Genomic DNA, 14,473 nt, shown 5'->3' with positions numbered 1-14,473 from the left:
ATGCAGTGGTCAGGGTGCGAGAGGCAGGAAGCTGGGCTGCTATGGGGAAGGACGCCTTTGGTTGCCTTTACATCCAGGGGACACCAGGAGAGGAGGAACCTAGAGAAAGCAATGCAACACTGGGGTTTCTAGGAAGCTTTGGGCCTGGGTCTGGCTAGGTGATGAGGGTGAAGCCATTCTGCCTCTAAATGTACAGACATCCTGTTACAGAGACACCCAGAGAGGAGTAAAATTGGGTTGGAAGCAATCCAGCCAGGTAGTTCTAGCAGAGACATGGAGACCAGCAGGGCTGAGAAGAACAGACACAAGCCATGACAGAAGTGTGATGGCCTCTGGGCTCAATGCCAGGCGTGCAGCAGCTTGTGGCAGGGGACACAGGTTGGCACTGGAATAGGATGATCACCAGGGACTGGAGGCAGGAAGGTACACTGGAACACTTTGGCAATGGCATCGGGCATGTCACAAGCCCATGCTTCCCCAGCCTGGGGAACATCAGCTACCGGGGAGACTGGTGTTCCAAGTGCTCTCCTCTTTTGCATCCTTGGATAGGATGAGGCCAGCAACAGGCCAAGGAGAGCTCAGGGACACAGGACCTGCAGAGGCAGCTCAAGAGGTTGCTGTACCCCCAGCTCAGTGGGTTGCAGGCAGAGTTGCAATGCTGCCTAGCAGGAGAGTTGACCCTACCCCTGGCCGATGGGCTTCTGAGCCACCTGGGCAGGGGGTGGCCATGCTGCATGGAGGCAGAGACATCCAGGTATCTTCCTTCCCACCAGCACAGCCGCAGTGATGCTGCTGCTGTGGCTTGAACACGTGCCTCCAGCTCTCCTCCGCTCCCACCTTTCCAAAGCCCAGGCAGCTGTGCTGGGTGCCAGCCACAAACTGGATGTGGGAGCTGATGAGTGTGAATACCCCAGCCCAAATGTGCACGCTTCCAAGACATGTGCCAAACCTGCAGAGTGGCTCCTGGGGACACACGTGTCCCCCTGCACAGGAGATGGGGTACAATGTGTGCACACGCAGCACTGCATGTGAGAAAGTGCGCACAGATGGTCTTAGAATTGGAGGGGCCAGAAAGCAACATGCATATGTGCATGCAGTAGTATTTGTTTTTGCATGCCTATGCATGTGTGTGTGCATTCACGCACGTGAACAGGGCTGGTGCAGCAGGAGCTGGCCAGGCAGGAGTGGGAGTGCAGGGCCACGCATCCGCTGCATGGCAGCTTTGGTGCAGGCGCAGTCTGCTGCCTGCCTGCATGCTCAGCTCAGATGTGGGGCAGCTGTAATTACGGTGCTGAGGCTCCCTGCTGCAGCAGTGCCTGCAGAGCTGGGTCATCCTGCCACTGTGAAATCCCAGTCATATCGTTGCTGCTAATTATCTCGTTCCCCAGGAACATCCCTGCCTCCCGGTGTGCCGCGGAGGCCAGAGAAGCTGGGAGATGGCTGCGCTAATGATCCTCCCTTACATAGGTACTGAGTGCCACCAGTCGTGCAGCTCCAGCAAGGACAGGGAGGCTACAGGGCTGGAAGCTCCTATTGTCTGCCATATCTTCCCCAGTTCCCCTCCAGCCAGGCACAACATAGTGCTGGGACCCCTTTGGGGTGATGCAGTGCCCCACATCACTGGAGAAGAAATTTTCCTTCTCTCCACCTCCAGCTCACTCCATTGTTGCACTTGTGCAGCCTGGGTTCATGTCCACCTGCACTGATAGAGAGCCCAACCTGTTTCCTGCCACTGCTGCCCTCCCCATTTTGCCCCAAGCTGCTCTTCCCTCAATTCTGCACCAAAGTCCCTTCTCGGAGTCCATATGCCCCAAGCCTTTGAGCTGCTCCATTACCCCTCCTGCACCTCAGAGCTCTTCCATGACCCAGCCTCCCCTGGGAGGAGCCAGCCCCAGGCCACATTTTGAGGAGGACTGCAGGGTGCTGCAGGGTGCTCAGCACTCACGGACGCGATGCACACACATACATACTATTGAAGTTGAGAGATGAAGAGACTTGAGGGTGAAAATAAATTTAGGAAAGGTAAGAGAACCAGCATGAGCTCTGCTTCAGTGAGACGCTGGGGGGATACATTGCACCTTCAGCTGGCTAAAAACACTTTTTTTTTTCTGGGCTGCAAGCAAAGAGCAGGGTCACAAGTGATCTTGGCCCTCTGGGATCCACTGGTCTGCTGTGTAAAAGGCCTGCAAGCAATCCTTGTTAAGCTGAAGCTGCAGTTCAAGGATGGGTGAGGAAAGGTGCCCCAACACTCAGGCTTCCCTTGCTCAGAACTCTGCAGGGGTTTGGGTCCTTCTCCCCACGCAGCCAACATGGTCACCATCCAAGTATGCTACCATGGGTACATATTTTGGGGACCAGGGATTTGTCTCAGTGGTACAGCAGCATGGCACAGCATTGCACCACAAGAGCTTAGCGCTGAGCACCTTTCCCCCCTTGCAGAGCCATGGGGGTGCTGATGTCAAGACGGCAGACGGTGGAGAAGGTGCAGAAGGTCAGCTTGGCTGTGTCAGCTTTCAAAGATGGGCTGCGGGAGCAGCCAGTAGCACGGAGGCGGGCAGAGGCTGGGGGCACGCGCCAGGGGACACTGGAGCAGACAGTGCAAGAGGCAGAGGAGGAGGCATCTGCTGGGCCCTCACAGCCAGAAGAGGTCAGCGCCAGCAAGGCTGCCTGGGAGCGGCTGCGGGATGGCCGAGGTGTGGAGCCAGAGGAATTTGATCGAGCCAACAGGTTCACACCACCCGCCTTCATTCGGCCCCAGCGAGAGCTGCACGATGATGAGCCACTGGACATCAGCCTGGAACAGCGGGAGCAGGCAAGCAGCCGGGCATGGGGACAGGGAGGTAGGGATGAGGCCAGAGTTGGAGACGCACAGGGGATGTGCAAGCACCTCCAATGCCTGCAGGGTGGTGACAGACTCCCCTGAGATAGGTGGCTCAACAGGCTTGGCCACGGCACACATGCAGCTCAGTAGGGCAGAATCTGGGAGCAGAATCTTTCCGGCTCTGGGGTGATCCACTCTGTGTTTTTTCACACAACCTTACAGACCAACCCAACCATCCACACCTACAACTTTCACAGCCCAGTGAATCTACAGCCCCACGGTTTATTCACGCATGCCTGCAATCCTATAGCCACCAACCCACATCTGCAACCCTACACAACCATCCACCCACAACCACAAGCTGGCAACCCAGCCAACCAACGACTTTACAGCTTGCCCTTTCACACACAGTCAGCAAACTCACAATTCAAAATTTCCATCTATCCACACCCATAAGCCTGTAGTTCAGCCAACCTACAGCCTAAGAGCCTGCTCATCCATACCTGCAGAACTGGACTCCAGAGAAGCTACAACCCCACCAACCCTATGGCCATACCCTTTGACCTTTCATTCACTCCTGTGAACCCATGCACCCTTCCATAAGGTCCCCTGGCCACAAAGCCAGACATTCCTTCTACTATCCCAAGAATTTACTCTCCTGTTCCCTTTGCACTCCTACACATACCAGTGATGTAGGGCCCCCAAGCCAGGGAGCCATGCTGAGCACCCCAAGGTGCTTAGCTGCACCATTGCTCCACAGGTCCTCAATGATGAGATGTGTGAGATCTGTGAAGTGTGGACAGCCGAGAGCCTCTTCCCCTGTCGTGTCTGCAATCGGGTGTACCATGATGGCTGCCTGCGCCGCATGGGCTACCTGCAGAATGACAGCGCTGTGGAGGTGACGGAGACTGCACATACTGAGACAGGCTGGAGCTGCTACTACTGCGTGAGTGCCCACCAGGCTCCAATGTTGTGACCTGCCCCAGGGCGATGGGGCTTCTACAGTTCCTTAGCTCCCATCACCAACACTAATGGGGAGCAACCATGGGGCTGGGGACACTGCCCCCTCTCTATATCCCCCGCCACCATTGGATGCTAACACTTTCCCTGCCTTTCCCTCTAGGACAACCTCAACCTCCTGCTGACAGAGGAGGAGATGTACAGCTTGATGGAGACCTTGCGGCAGTGCAAGATCATCCCAGGTGCGTATCCCTCCTGTGATGGAATGGGCTGAGCTCTTGCTCACCCTGCACATGGCTCCCAGGTTGGGGTGTCACCCTGTCGGGCAGAAGGTACAAGCTGTGCAAAAGATGGCAGCTGTGCATATCCCATAGCAAGGAAGCAGGGAAAATGGGGGGGATGCGCCTGGGGGAAGGCTGGTGGAAGGGCTGCTCTGAATGTGCTCCCACAGAAACCTCCCTGACACTGGACGACTTCCTGCACTACAAGCACCTGGTGCACAAGCAGCAGTTTGAGCGGCCTATGGAGGAGGCACAGGAGGAGCGGGCCACACTGCAGTTCTCTGCCCTGGACCCCGACAAGAAGGGACACATCGAGTGGCCAGACTTCCTCTCCCACGAGTCCATCCAGCTGCTGCAGAAACTCCGGCCGCCGGTATGGTCACGGGGTTGGGATGTCCATCACAGCTTGCTTGTGACCCCGGGGTTTTGCCCAGATCCTCCACAGCCAGTAGTGGGGGATCCCCAAACCTGGATGTTCCCCAAACCTCTCTGTGTCCAGAACTCCCTGCTGCGGCTGCTGACAGTCAAGGAGCGGGAGCGGGCACGTGCTGCTTTCCTGGCCCTAGACCAGGATGGCAGTGGCTTCATCGGGGAGGGCGAGTGCCATAAGGCCCAGCACGCCTGGTTCCGCAAGCACCAGAAGGAGACACCATCCTGCAGCGTCAGGTATGGAGGGGACCCCGGCACAGACTGAGGAGGCCTCTCCTTTCCTCCTCCATGGCTGCAGCCCTTCCCTCATGCTGCAAACCCTTCCCTGCCAGCCATTGCCTGTGGCAGGGCTGAATGGTGCTCTGTCGCCCCGCAGCATCAGCCATGTTGGGCCCATGTCAGAGAGCAGCCCGGCCAGCAGCGGCAGCGGCAAGAGCCGGGAGAAGACACTGCTGGAGTCGGAGCAGGAGGAGGCCAGGTGAGGGCCGCCCTGGAGTGGTGGGCATGCCATCTTGAAGGGCAAGCACTGGGGAGGTCTCTCTGAAGCTGTCCCCCAGGGGGCTGTGAGGTGACACCATCTGCCCCACAGGTCCATCGACTGGCCCAGATTCCTGCGGGAGAATGTCGCCTACATCCTGGCAGCCCGTCCCAACAGTGCCGCCATCCACCTGCAGCCGCCGGCCTAGCTCCTGGCCTGCCTGCCCCGGCGCCATCTTGGTTGCCGAGGCCTTCCCTGTCGCCCTGCAGGGGAGCCCCGTTGCCACGGCGACCGGCCCCGCATGCCATTGGCTGAGGGAAGTACCGCCCCTTTCATCCCACCTGCCAATCCCACGCAGCTCCCCACCCTCTGCCAGTGGGGAGCCAGCAGCTGATTGGCAGGTGGGAAAGCAGCCGCTCCCCCTTTCCCCTTGCCTCCGTGTTGGATTTGCTGGGTGACGCCTGAGGTGTGGGCTGTGCCGGGTTGCGATAACCAGAGCAGGTGCTGCCTTGGATGCAGGGGAGAACGCCCCTGGTCCTGGAGGCCCTGCAGTGGGGAGGCCCTGGAGGCCATGGGGCAGAGGAAGGCTCCACTGCAGCAAGGCTGTCCCCACCCCGCAGCGCTGACATCCCTGGGTCCCCCTCAGGGCAGCAGTGCAGGCTGGCAGCCTGCCACAGCCCAGAACTGTGGCTAGAGAATAGGAAAGGTCCTCCAGGGTCCTTCCTCCTGCCCACAGGATAAGGTCTCACAGGGTGGGCGTGAGGCAGCAGGCTACAGGGCAGTAGGGCAGGCTCGACCCAGGGTCCTTTGCAGACCTTGCCCCATGGGGTTGAGGTCTGGTTGCTCCCACCTGGCAAGGCCTCATCACCACCTCCTCAGCCTGGGCAATGGAGGCACCATCCCGCTTGGCTCCCCCTCCCCAAATCAGGGCACTGCTTACCCCTTTAGGGCCTCCTTACTTCCTTTAGGCATTCCCTTTCCCCTTCAGAAACTCCCTCCTTTACAAGCTGTGAGACAATCACAGAGATTCAGGCCATACGTGAGGCCGGGAGATGTGCCAGTGCAACATTTCAGGTGCTGGGTCTGAGGTGGGGCATTGGCTGGCTGGAACATGACTGGAGCGAGCAGGCAGCTGGGGATATAAGGTGTTGCAGCCTCCGCTCTGTACTGGGAAGTATCCATTAAACAGCTGTGTCCAACCAACCTCTGGCTGCTGACTATACGAGGCACATGTCGCAGATGCCATACAGCACCCCCCTGGCTTGTCCCAGGGGGATTCTGGGGGATCCCACTGCTTCCTGCTGTGTTAAACACCCTGCCCTGGGCTTGGGTCCTTGTCCCATCAGGCAGGCTGTTCCTTGCATCCCCAAAAGTCCTGCAGCAATTATGGGTGGAGAAGCTTGTGCCTGGGGACATCTGCTCCTGTCCCTGTCTCCCAGCTGCAATCCCAGCTCTGCAAAGGAGGAAGGCTCATGCATTGACAAGGAGCAAAGCTGCTCCTTGTCCACAGAGGTGCTGGAGGCTGTGAGCAGCCAGATAAAAAGCCCTGGGCAACAGTGGAGGCTGGGTGCTGGGAACAAGCTGCTTGCAGCTGCACTGGGAAACTCCAAATAACAAAGGGCCCTCTGGAGGTGTGCTGATGGTTAAAGGCTTCTCCAGTACTAGACATATCCCTGCAGCACCCAGGGAAAGCTGCTGGTGGCACCTGGTCTTCAACGCTGCCAGCAAAGGGGGGCTTTCCTGCAGACCACTCCCACAGCTACAGAGTCCCAGTGAGAGGGGCTGCCACTGGGTCCAAACCACAGCAGTGGTGTCCAGCTGTGAAAATCCAGGTACCGATCACTTTGCAGAAGAGGATGGTGGAAGGAAGAAGGACAAGCTGGTAGGTGGTTGAGTACCTGAAACCAGAATGCTGTGGGCAGCTGTTTACATTATGCTGCTGGAGCAGGGGAGGAGAGTGGGACTGCACTCTACATAGGTACTAAAGGCACTCCAAATCCATGCTCTGCACACCCACAGGATCCAAGTAGAGGAGCAGAGCATGGGCCAGATCAGGGTTTCAAAGCAAGCTGTGAAGTGTGTGTGGAGGTCCCTTCTTGCTTCCTCCCTTCCTCCTAGTCTCCAACCTCTGGAACACTCAGGACACATAAGTCTGTTCACAAACTACATCGGCGTGGGTGCAGTGCCGTGACAGAGTCATGCCCACTCTGCTCCTGGCACTCCCCTGTGCCTGAGTACAGGGCACTGCACCATTTCTGGCTCCATCATCCCTTGCCCCCCCCCACCACACACTGTCATCCTTGCCAATACGCGTGGTTGGCTGCTGTCCCCACGGAGTTGGCTAATGAGAGATGCAGGTGGCTGGGCTGGCCCACACCTCTCAGGGTTATACTGTCACCACCATGTCAGCTGCCCAGTGTGCACCTGGTGTGGCAGATGCAGTCCCCCAGCCACCACCAGTGGGGAGACAGAACATGTCTCCAGCCTGCCAGTACATGGTGGGAAACGCATTGCAGGGCACTGCTATGGCATTCCAGCTGTGACATGCTGTCGTGCTGCTCCGCCAAGACCAGTGTCCTCTGCTGGTCCAACTGGAGAATGTGTCCCTGTCCCTAGGAAAGCCTGAGTAGCCTGTATTCCTCTGTCACTGCAAATCTCTCCTGAATGCTGGTGCAAAGCACCACAGGTCTCATAGCACCATATCACAGGAGTTGGTAGGAGTTAAGGCTGCAACAAGGACAGCCCAACCCCACAGATGCACTCTTCCTTCATGATCAGACCCTCCCTGGAAGGAAATCCTAGACTTGATAATTTCATTGTAGTTGAGGTGTCAGAGCTGCCTATATATCACCCCAAGGTCCACGGTCCTTCACCCCAGGTCCATCGCCACCGCAGGGTGCTGTCCCGTGGGCACTGTGCTCCTGCTGGGACATCCCACAGCAAGGGCCCGAGGGGAAGGTCCCGCTGCCCCACAGAGCTGTGCACCTAAGTTGCACTGCCTGGCCGTGGGCGCTCTTGCTGTCCCAGGGTATCCTGCAGCAGTACTGCGGGAAGGTGGCACCCTCTGCTGGACTCACAGACATTGCACAGGCATCGGTAAGCCACCGCAGCGTCTGAGCTTGCGAGGAAGATGAATGCTTGGCTTTGCAAGCCAGGGTGAGGAGCCCAGGAGAGCACTCCCATCCAATCCCTGCTCATGGCCCCAGGGCTCCCCTGGACATGGCTAAGTGCAACGGGAAGGTAACCAGAATGTGTACCGGAGCCCGCCACTCTTTGGGGATATATGTGGTGACGTTCAGATGGGAGGGCAGAGGTGAGCCAGGCAGTGTCTCTGCAAGCGGTGGCACTGGGGTCATCGCTGGGGCACGGCAGTGAGATGTCTGAAACTCACCCCACTGCTGCCCCGGGGACTGTCAGGGGCCAATGGAAGAAAAAAACTGGGCCACGTGGGCGGTGTACAACAGTGACAGCAACGGTGACATCTCCTGGAGTCGCTGCCACCCTGACGTAAACCATCCACTCCTTCCAGAACAGAGCAGGAATCACCAAGCCCAACGGGGACATCAGCTTCACTGTCCTTCCAGCAGTACCTCGGGAGGGGACTGGGGACCAGGACCGGCAGGGGGATTAAGGAGGAGGAGAGGTCGGGATGGGATGCGAGGGTCCTAGGCATTCTCCCACCCCAAGAAGCGACGTGGCCACACGGTGTCGCTCCTGCGCCGTGAGCGCATGGTGGCATTGGGGCCCGCGCTGATGGCCGGGGCGCGGGAAGGGACGAGGGGAGGTCCGTCGTCACTGTCCTGCCCCGGCACAGGGCTACGACCAGGAGCGGCGGAGATAGGGAACGACAGGAACCGGGGACGGCAGCCCGGACCCGTGCCCCACCACTGGTCCCGCAGCCATCGAAGCATGCAGGAACGAAGGAGGCTCCTTTCAGTTCCCAAATGTCATTTTATAGGGTGGTGGAGTGCCCGTGCTCCTGCCCCAAGCCTGGCTTTGGCCTCCATCTGCCTCACACCATCCTTCTCTTCCCCCACTGTTCCCTGCAGGTTCTCCTACAGACCGTCTTGCACCCACACAGGACCAACCTTGACTGCTCAGGTGACCTCAACACCGCCTCCTCATGCCCTCCGCTCCTTCATTCCCACAGTCCTGCTCACACATGGAGCCACGGGGGCCCACACAGTGCAGGGACAAGAGACGAACTGTGGGCATTGTAAATGCTGCACTCCCCGCAGTGGCTCTGCTGGAGGCTGTGACTCATGGCAGCAGCCCACGCAGCACTCAGGCAGCGTCCAGGTCCTCTGCGTCGGTGCTGGGAGCAGCACAGAGACAGCAGGTGTTGTGTGCCTCTCTCTGTGCGCTTCCTGCTCCTATTGCCCTGACCTTGCAAAAGGAATGGGAGGTGGCACATGGGACAGAGGGCAAAAAGGAGGGGTGGAAAATGATTTGTGGTGAGGGGAAAGATGTGTTCAGCCTTTCTATTTCAGCTGTGCAGACCTCAACCACTGCAGAGCGAGGGATGTCATGCCTACCACCCAAATGATCCCCTGCACTTGTGTTCCTTCTAGGATGTATCCCTGAGTCTGACAGTCAGCATATGTGGTCACATCAGGTAAGCTCACATGCAGCGGTGAAACCAATGGCAAGGCACATCTAGGATTGATCTGGGTTTGAAGCATAGCCTGGCTGGCCAGGAAGAAAGGAAGGCAGCCAGGATACCTGGAAAGCATGGATTTGGCTCACAGCCACCCTAGAAAGCCAGCCTAGCCTTTGGCACTGGGCTGGGAAGCAGTGGGCTGAGGAGAATGAGCCCAGTCCTCCAGTCTGGGTTACATGCACTCCACACACCTAGCTGACGGGGCAGAGCAGCCAGCCTGCCCCACACACCATGGCATCCTGCAATGGGGTTATCACAGCCCCTTCTTGCCAGTGGAACAATGACAAGGGCAGCAAAGAGGGGGGCACCTCAATACCCTGCAGACAGCCAGGGACCAGCCACAAAGAGATCTGGGGGCTGGAGTGAGCGATCCGTGAGGAGCCTCACACAACTATATCTGTCTCATTTGGCTGAGTGATGATTAAGGGAGGGACATGAGAGCAGACTGCAAACCACTAGGCAGAGGAGGAATTATTCAGACTGGAGTGTGGGGGTGGAGCACTGTGGGAGCTGGAAGGAGAGAGGTGGAGGGGGGATGCTGGTGGGATGCCTTGACGGCATTCTGCTCCCTGGTCCTGGGTACCAGTCTGGGGAGAGGCAGCAGGAGGTCTGGGGGTTGGCACCCTGTGTGAGCTTTCTACATCTGTGGAGGAAATGCCTCCAGCAAAACAAGGTCCTGCCCCATCCCACAGCCGACATCTCACAGGGCTCGCCATGCCACAGAGCCAGCATCTCCATGTGAATTCCCTCCAAACATATCTAGGCATGGAGGAACGCACCCACAGCTGCTGTGCAGGACAGCGCTGGGTGTGCACAGCTCCATCCCTGCCCAGTCGTCCATGCAGAGCAGTTGCAGGAGCTATTTCTGCTCACCTCCTGTGGTCAGCTGTGGGCACATTAACCACACTGCTGTGGACCAGTGGTGGGGACAGCTGCTGATGGGGGACAGCTGGGTACTGGCCTTACAGGAATTCATTCAGCCTTGGGTATGTGAGTTGAATTTTTATCAATACAGAGATGAAGGGGAAAAAATGACCCTGCTGTGTGGCATCTCCCCTGCCTGGCACAGAGCGCTTCCACCTTGCACTTGGGGCATGATAAAAATCAAAGGCAAGAGGAGGGGATGCTGAGCCAGTGGCCATGATCCAGGAAAAGAAATTAAGAAAGGACAGCCAGCCTGGGGACACCACCCATCACAACAGTCCCACAAGCAGTGGCATCTCTGTCACCACCAGGTCCCTGGGATGGCAGCGAGGGGAGGGGTACAGGGGCCACAGCATCACCCCAGCTTCATCTCTGGTCCCCTCATCCTCAAAGCAACCTGATATCCTCTTCCGACACTGTGAGCGTAGCATGGCAACAGTGACAGCAGCATGGCAACGCTGTGCCGACTTGGAGACGTGGAGGAGAGAGAAAGTGTCAGTGGATCCCCTCACCTCAACCTTCTGCATTCCGGTTGCTCTGTGCCTACAGGGACTTCTGGGAGGAGACAGCTGCTGCAGGTGTCATCTCCTTTGCTCCCTATTGCCTGGTATGGCATGAGATGAGCTGTGGGACCTCAGGCCAGGTCTGATTGCTCCTGATATGCGTTGTCCTTACATGTCCGCTCCTTGCGGAGACCCATACAGTGCAGGGAACAAAAGGGACTGAGTATGGGTGGAGAGGGCAGAGTGGGGAGCTGTGGAAAAGCAGCACTGAACTGGCTCTGGAGCCCATACCCATGCAAATTTGCTGTGCAGGATTGAGCCTGAAGACGCAAACCCATTCGGTGGGGTGCAAAGCGTACTGAGACAGCACAGCCCCACCAGACGGCTCTCACCCATGACCCAGCCCTGCCCTTCCTATGTCTGTCCCCCTCCCCTACTTTCTCTCCACCAAGAGGTTTCAGAAACTGATATTTCTCAGTGGTCCCAAAGCCAGTGCTCTCCATCCTCCCTAGAACCCTAACCACTCCAGGAGCTGTGGGCAGAGCAGTGCATGGAGAAACCCCCAAATTTCCCTTGGAGCAAACACTTTCCTTGAGAGGTATTTAGGAGAACAAAGAGGGCAGTCTGGTTTCGGGGTTTTTCTTGGCTGCCAAAGGCATTTCCCCATAGCAGACCCCTCCACCTGCTGCAACAGACCCCTTCCAGACAGGGGGGACACCAGGGGATGTCACTGGGTTGCAGGAACGATGGGCATCTGAAGCATCCCAGAAACCCGGTGCAGGGAGCAGCACCATTACACAATGCAGCACCCGGCAGACGGTGCAGCGGGGCCAGCAGGGGCACGCCAGCCCCCAGCGTGAATTCCCTGACGTGGCAAAGCCTCTCCCGAAGCCCCCATCGCCACCCACCCGCACACGCAGGCAGCAAGCCCCCGCGCATACGCAGGCAGCGCCCACACATGCTGCCTCTAAAGGAGAAGCCTCGCCGGAGGAAGCGCTGAAATAGCGACTTGCCTCATTCATGCGGCCTCCCCGGAAGCCCAGCAGGTGCAGGCAGCATGGGTGCAGGATGGGTTCTGTGCCAGACGTGCTTGGCCCTTCCAGGACAACCCCCACAGCTGCTGCCTGCAGCACTCAGCTCCTAAACGCTGAGGGTTTGCTTGGCACACGTCCCTGTGCATCCATGCTATGGGGGGCTCATGGATGGAGGAGATTTCACCTGCAGTGAAATCCCTCTCTTTGCAGAGGGGCACCCACGCTTGCTTTGGGATGGACTTCCCCCGCCTCTTTTTGGTCCCAAATGCCTACAGTAGGGAGATGCTTCCTGCATGGCTTGGCTCAGAAGGTAGAAGGGTCCCCACAGACAAAGGAGACCCTCCAGACATGGGCACGTACAGACAGAGGTGCCCACAGCCATATCCCCAGCAAAGCTGACCCCCATCTCCTGCTCCATGAGAGCTTTTCTTCCCCAGACAAGGGGCTTGCAAAGCACATAGCCATCCTCTTCCTCCCATTGCTGGACTCCCTCCCAGAGGATGACCTGCTCCAGTAGGGTGACTTTCACCATTGCCTTCCTCATGTCACTTCTGCACATGAGAGACCAAGGGCTGTGACGTGTGTCTGCACAGCACGCAGCACATGCATGGCACATGCATGTACATGGTGTGCACCATGTCATGCCACGGGATGTGTGATGTTTGTGCATGCAGTGCATGTAATACACGTTTTTCGTCCTGGAGGGATGCAGAGCAGCGCATGATCTTTCTCTGGCATCATTGCAGGGGACTGTGGCATAACATCCGAAAACTCCATGTCTGGGCTGGAAGGCCTGGGCTGGAGGTATCATCTTGGCACGCACACTGGATGCTGGCACACACAGTGTGTTGTGAGATTAGCATTACATTAAAGATGCTGCTGCCGGCTTCTCTCTTATCTAAACCTTGAAGATGGAGATCCATGATGTCAGCATCAAAAGCAGCTGAAGGAGGGGGTCTAGTGGCAGGACAGTCCTGTTTTGGCTAAAGGTTGACAAAAAACCTGATAACACTTCAGCACAGACTCTCAAAGGCCACGATACCCAGAGTAAGAGTTTTTAATTCATTAACTCATACTGAACATGTAGAACTTAACTGTCCACCCAAATGATGCTCAACATCACCCCATGGAGAGAAACAGGTATGGTTTAGGACTTCAGGGAAAGTATCTTGGAGGGAGAGAAGAGAAAGGAGGAGCAGAGAAAGGAAGAGAGATTGAAGGAGAGAGACGGAAGGGGATATGGGAAACTGCACTCCTCTTCCTGCTCCAGGACAGTGATGTCTTCTTGCTAAGTGCTGTGCTTTATCTGTTGGTGAAGAGCCACAGTGTTTTGCCAGCACTAGTGACATGCATTGATGCTGTTGCTGCTGGGCATTTATCAGTGGCAAGCCCGATCTGTTCTGTCTGTCACTTCAATAAACTGGTTTTTTTCAACATCTGTGGAACCGTCCAGTGAAAGCTATTATGGGGAGACCCTGACAAAGTCAAAGCTCTACTCTTTATGCAACATATGTGCATACATGTGTGTACACACATGATCACGCAGAGCACATGCAACATGTGCGCGTACAACATGCACACATGGGTGCACACATGGCTTTGTGCTGAGGGCTCAGCAAACACAGGACACATGGGGCAGAGATGCTTGCACCCCATCTGCACCTGGCATGACCCGGCTCTGACTGCGTCCTTACATAACTCTGGCTGGGGGTGGGACAAGAAAATGCACCGTGCAGAAAGAAGGAGTACATTCAGCTCATTTCTTTTCCTAGAATAACTTCTCCTTTTTTAAAAATTTTAATTAAATAAAAAAGGTGCCCGAGGAAACATCCCATTTCCACCGCCCACCCCTTGCTGGCAGCCTCCCGACAGCACCGAGCTGCGGTGCAGCACCCGCATGGCACCCAGCACTGCAGGAACTGAGCACTGCACCCCAAGGAAGCAAAAGCACTGAAGCTGCCTCTCTTGCTGAACTTCCAATGTTACTTCCTCATTTTCCTTCAGCTTATCCAAATTTAGGACCGGCTCTGATCGTTCTCTCCCCACCAGCACAGGCCGTGAACACGCTGTTCCCACAGCCCCGCTGGGCTTTACACCCTTTGAAGGACAGCCTCGTGCCAAGGAGCAGCCCTGCAATCGTCCCAGCATGCGGCGGCTCCCCGGTGCCGCAGGCAGTGCAGCCGCCCCAGTCCGGGCTCATCGAAAGTGCCGAGCTTTTGTTCCCCTTCAGCGGTGACAATTTCTCCTCCCCGCCTCCCTCCCACTCTCCTTCCCTGCTTCAGGCTGCGCATTCAGCGCTGCTGCCCTTATTGAAGGCTCAGGCACGGGAAATTAGCCCGAGGCTGGTTTTGCACAAGCATTAATTCTCCCAGCGCTTTGTTAG

General features: G+C 57.1%; 1 protein-coding gene across 1 annotated transcript; it reads left to right on the top strand.

Moving 5' to 3' along the window:
* Nucleotides 1–2,443: 2,443 nt before the first annotated feature.
* On the top strand, nucleotides 2,444–5,177 carry PHF24 (PHD finger protein 24; the record flags this gene model as incomplete). The annotated part of the gene is made up of 7 exons (XM_079549036.1): nucleotides 2,444–2,812; nucleotides 3,582–3,767; nucleotides 3,945–4,023; nucleotides 4,233–4,435; nucleotides 4,562–4,728; nucleotides 4,868–4,969; nucleotides 5,081–5,177. 7 exons carry the CDS (start codon nucleotides 2,444–2,446, stop codon nucleotides 5,175–5,177), a joined length of 1,203 nt encoding a protein of 400 aa, XP_079405162.1.
* Nucleotides 5,178–14,473: the final 9,296 nt, after the last annotated feature.

Source organism: Tetrao urogallus (assembly GCF_951394365.1).
Source record: "Tetrao urogallus genome assembly, chromosome: Z".
NCBI classification, from domain to species: Eukaryota; Metazoa; Chordata; class Aves; order Galliformes; family Phasianidae; genus Tetrao; species Tetrao urogallus.
Note: the sequence above shows the minus strand (reverse complement) of the source record. Positions and strands in the feature narration are given on the sequence as shown.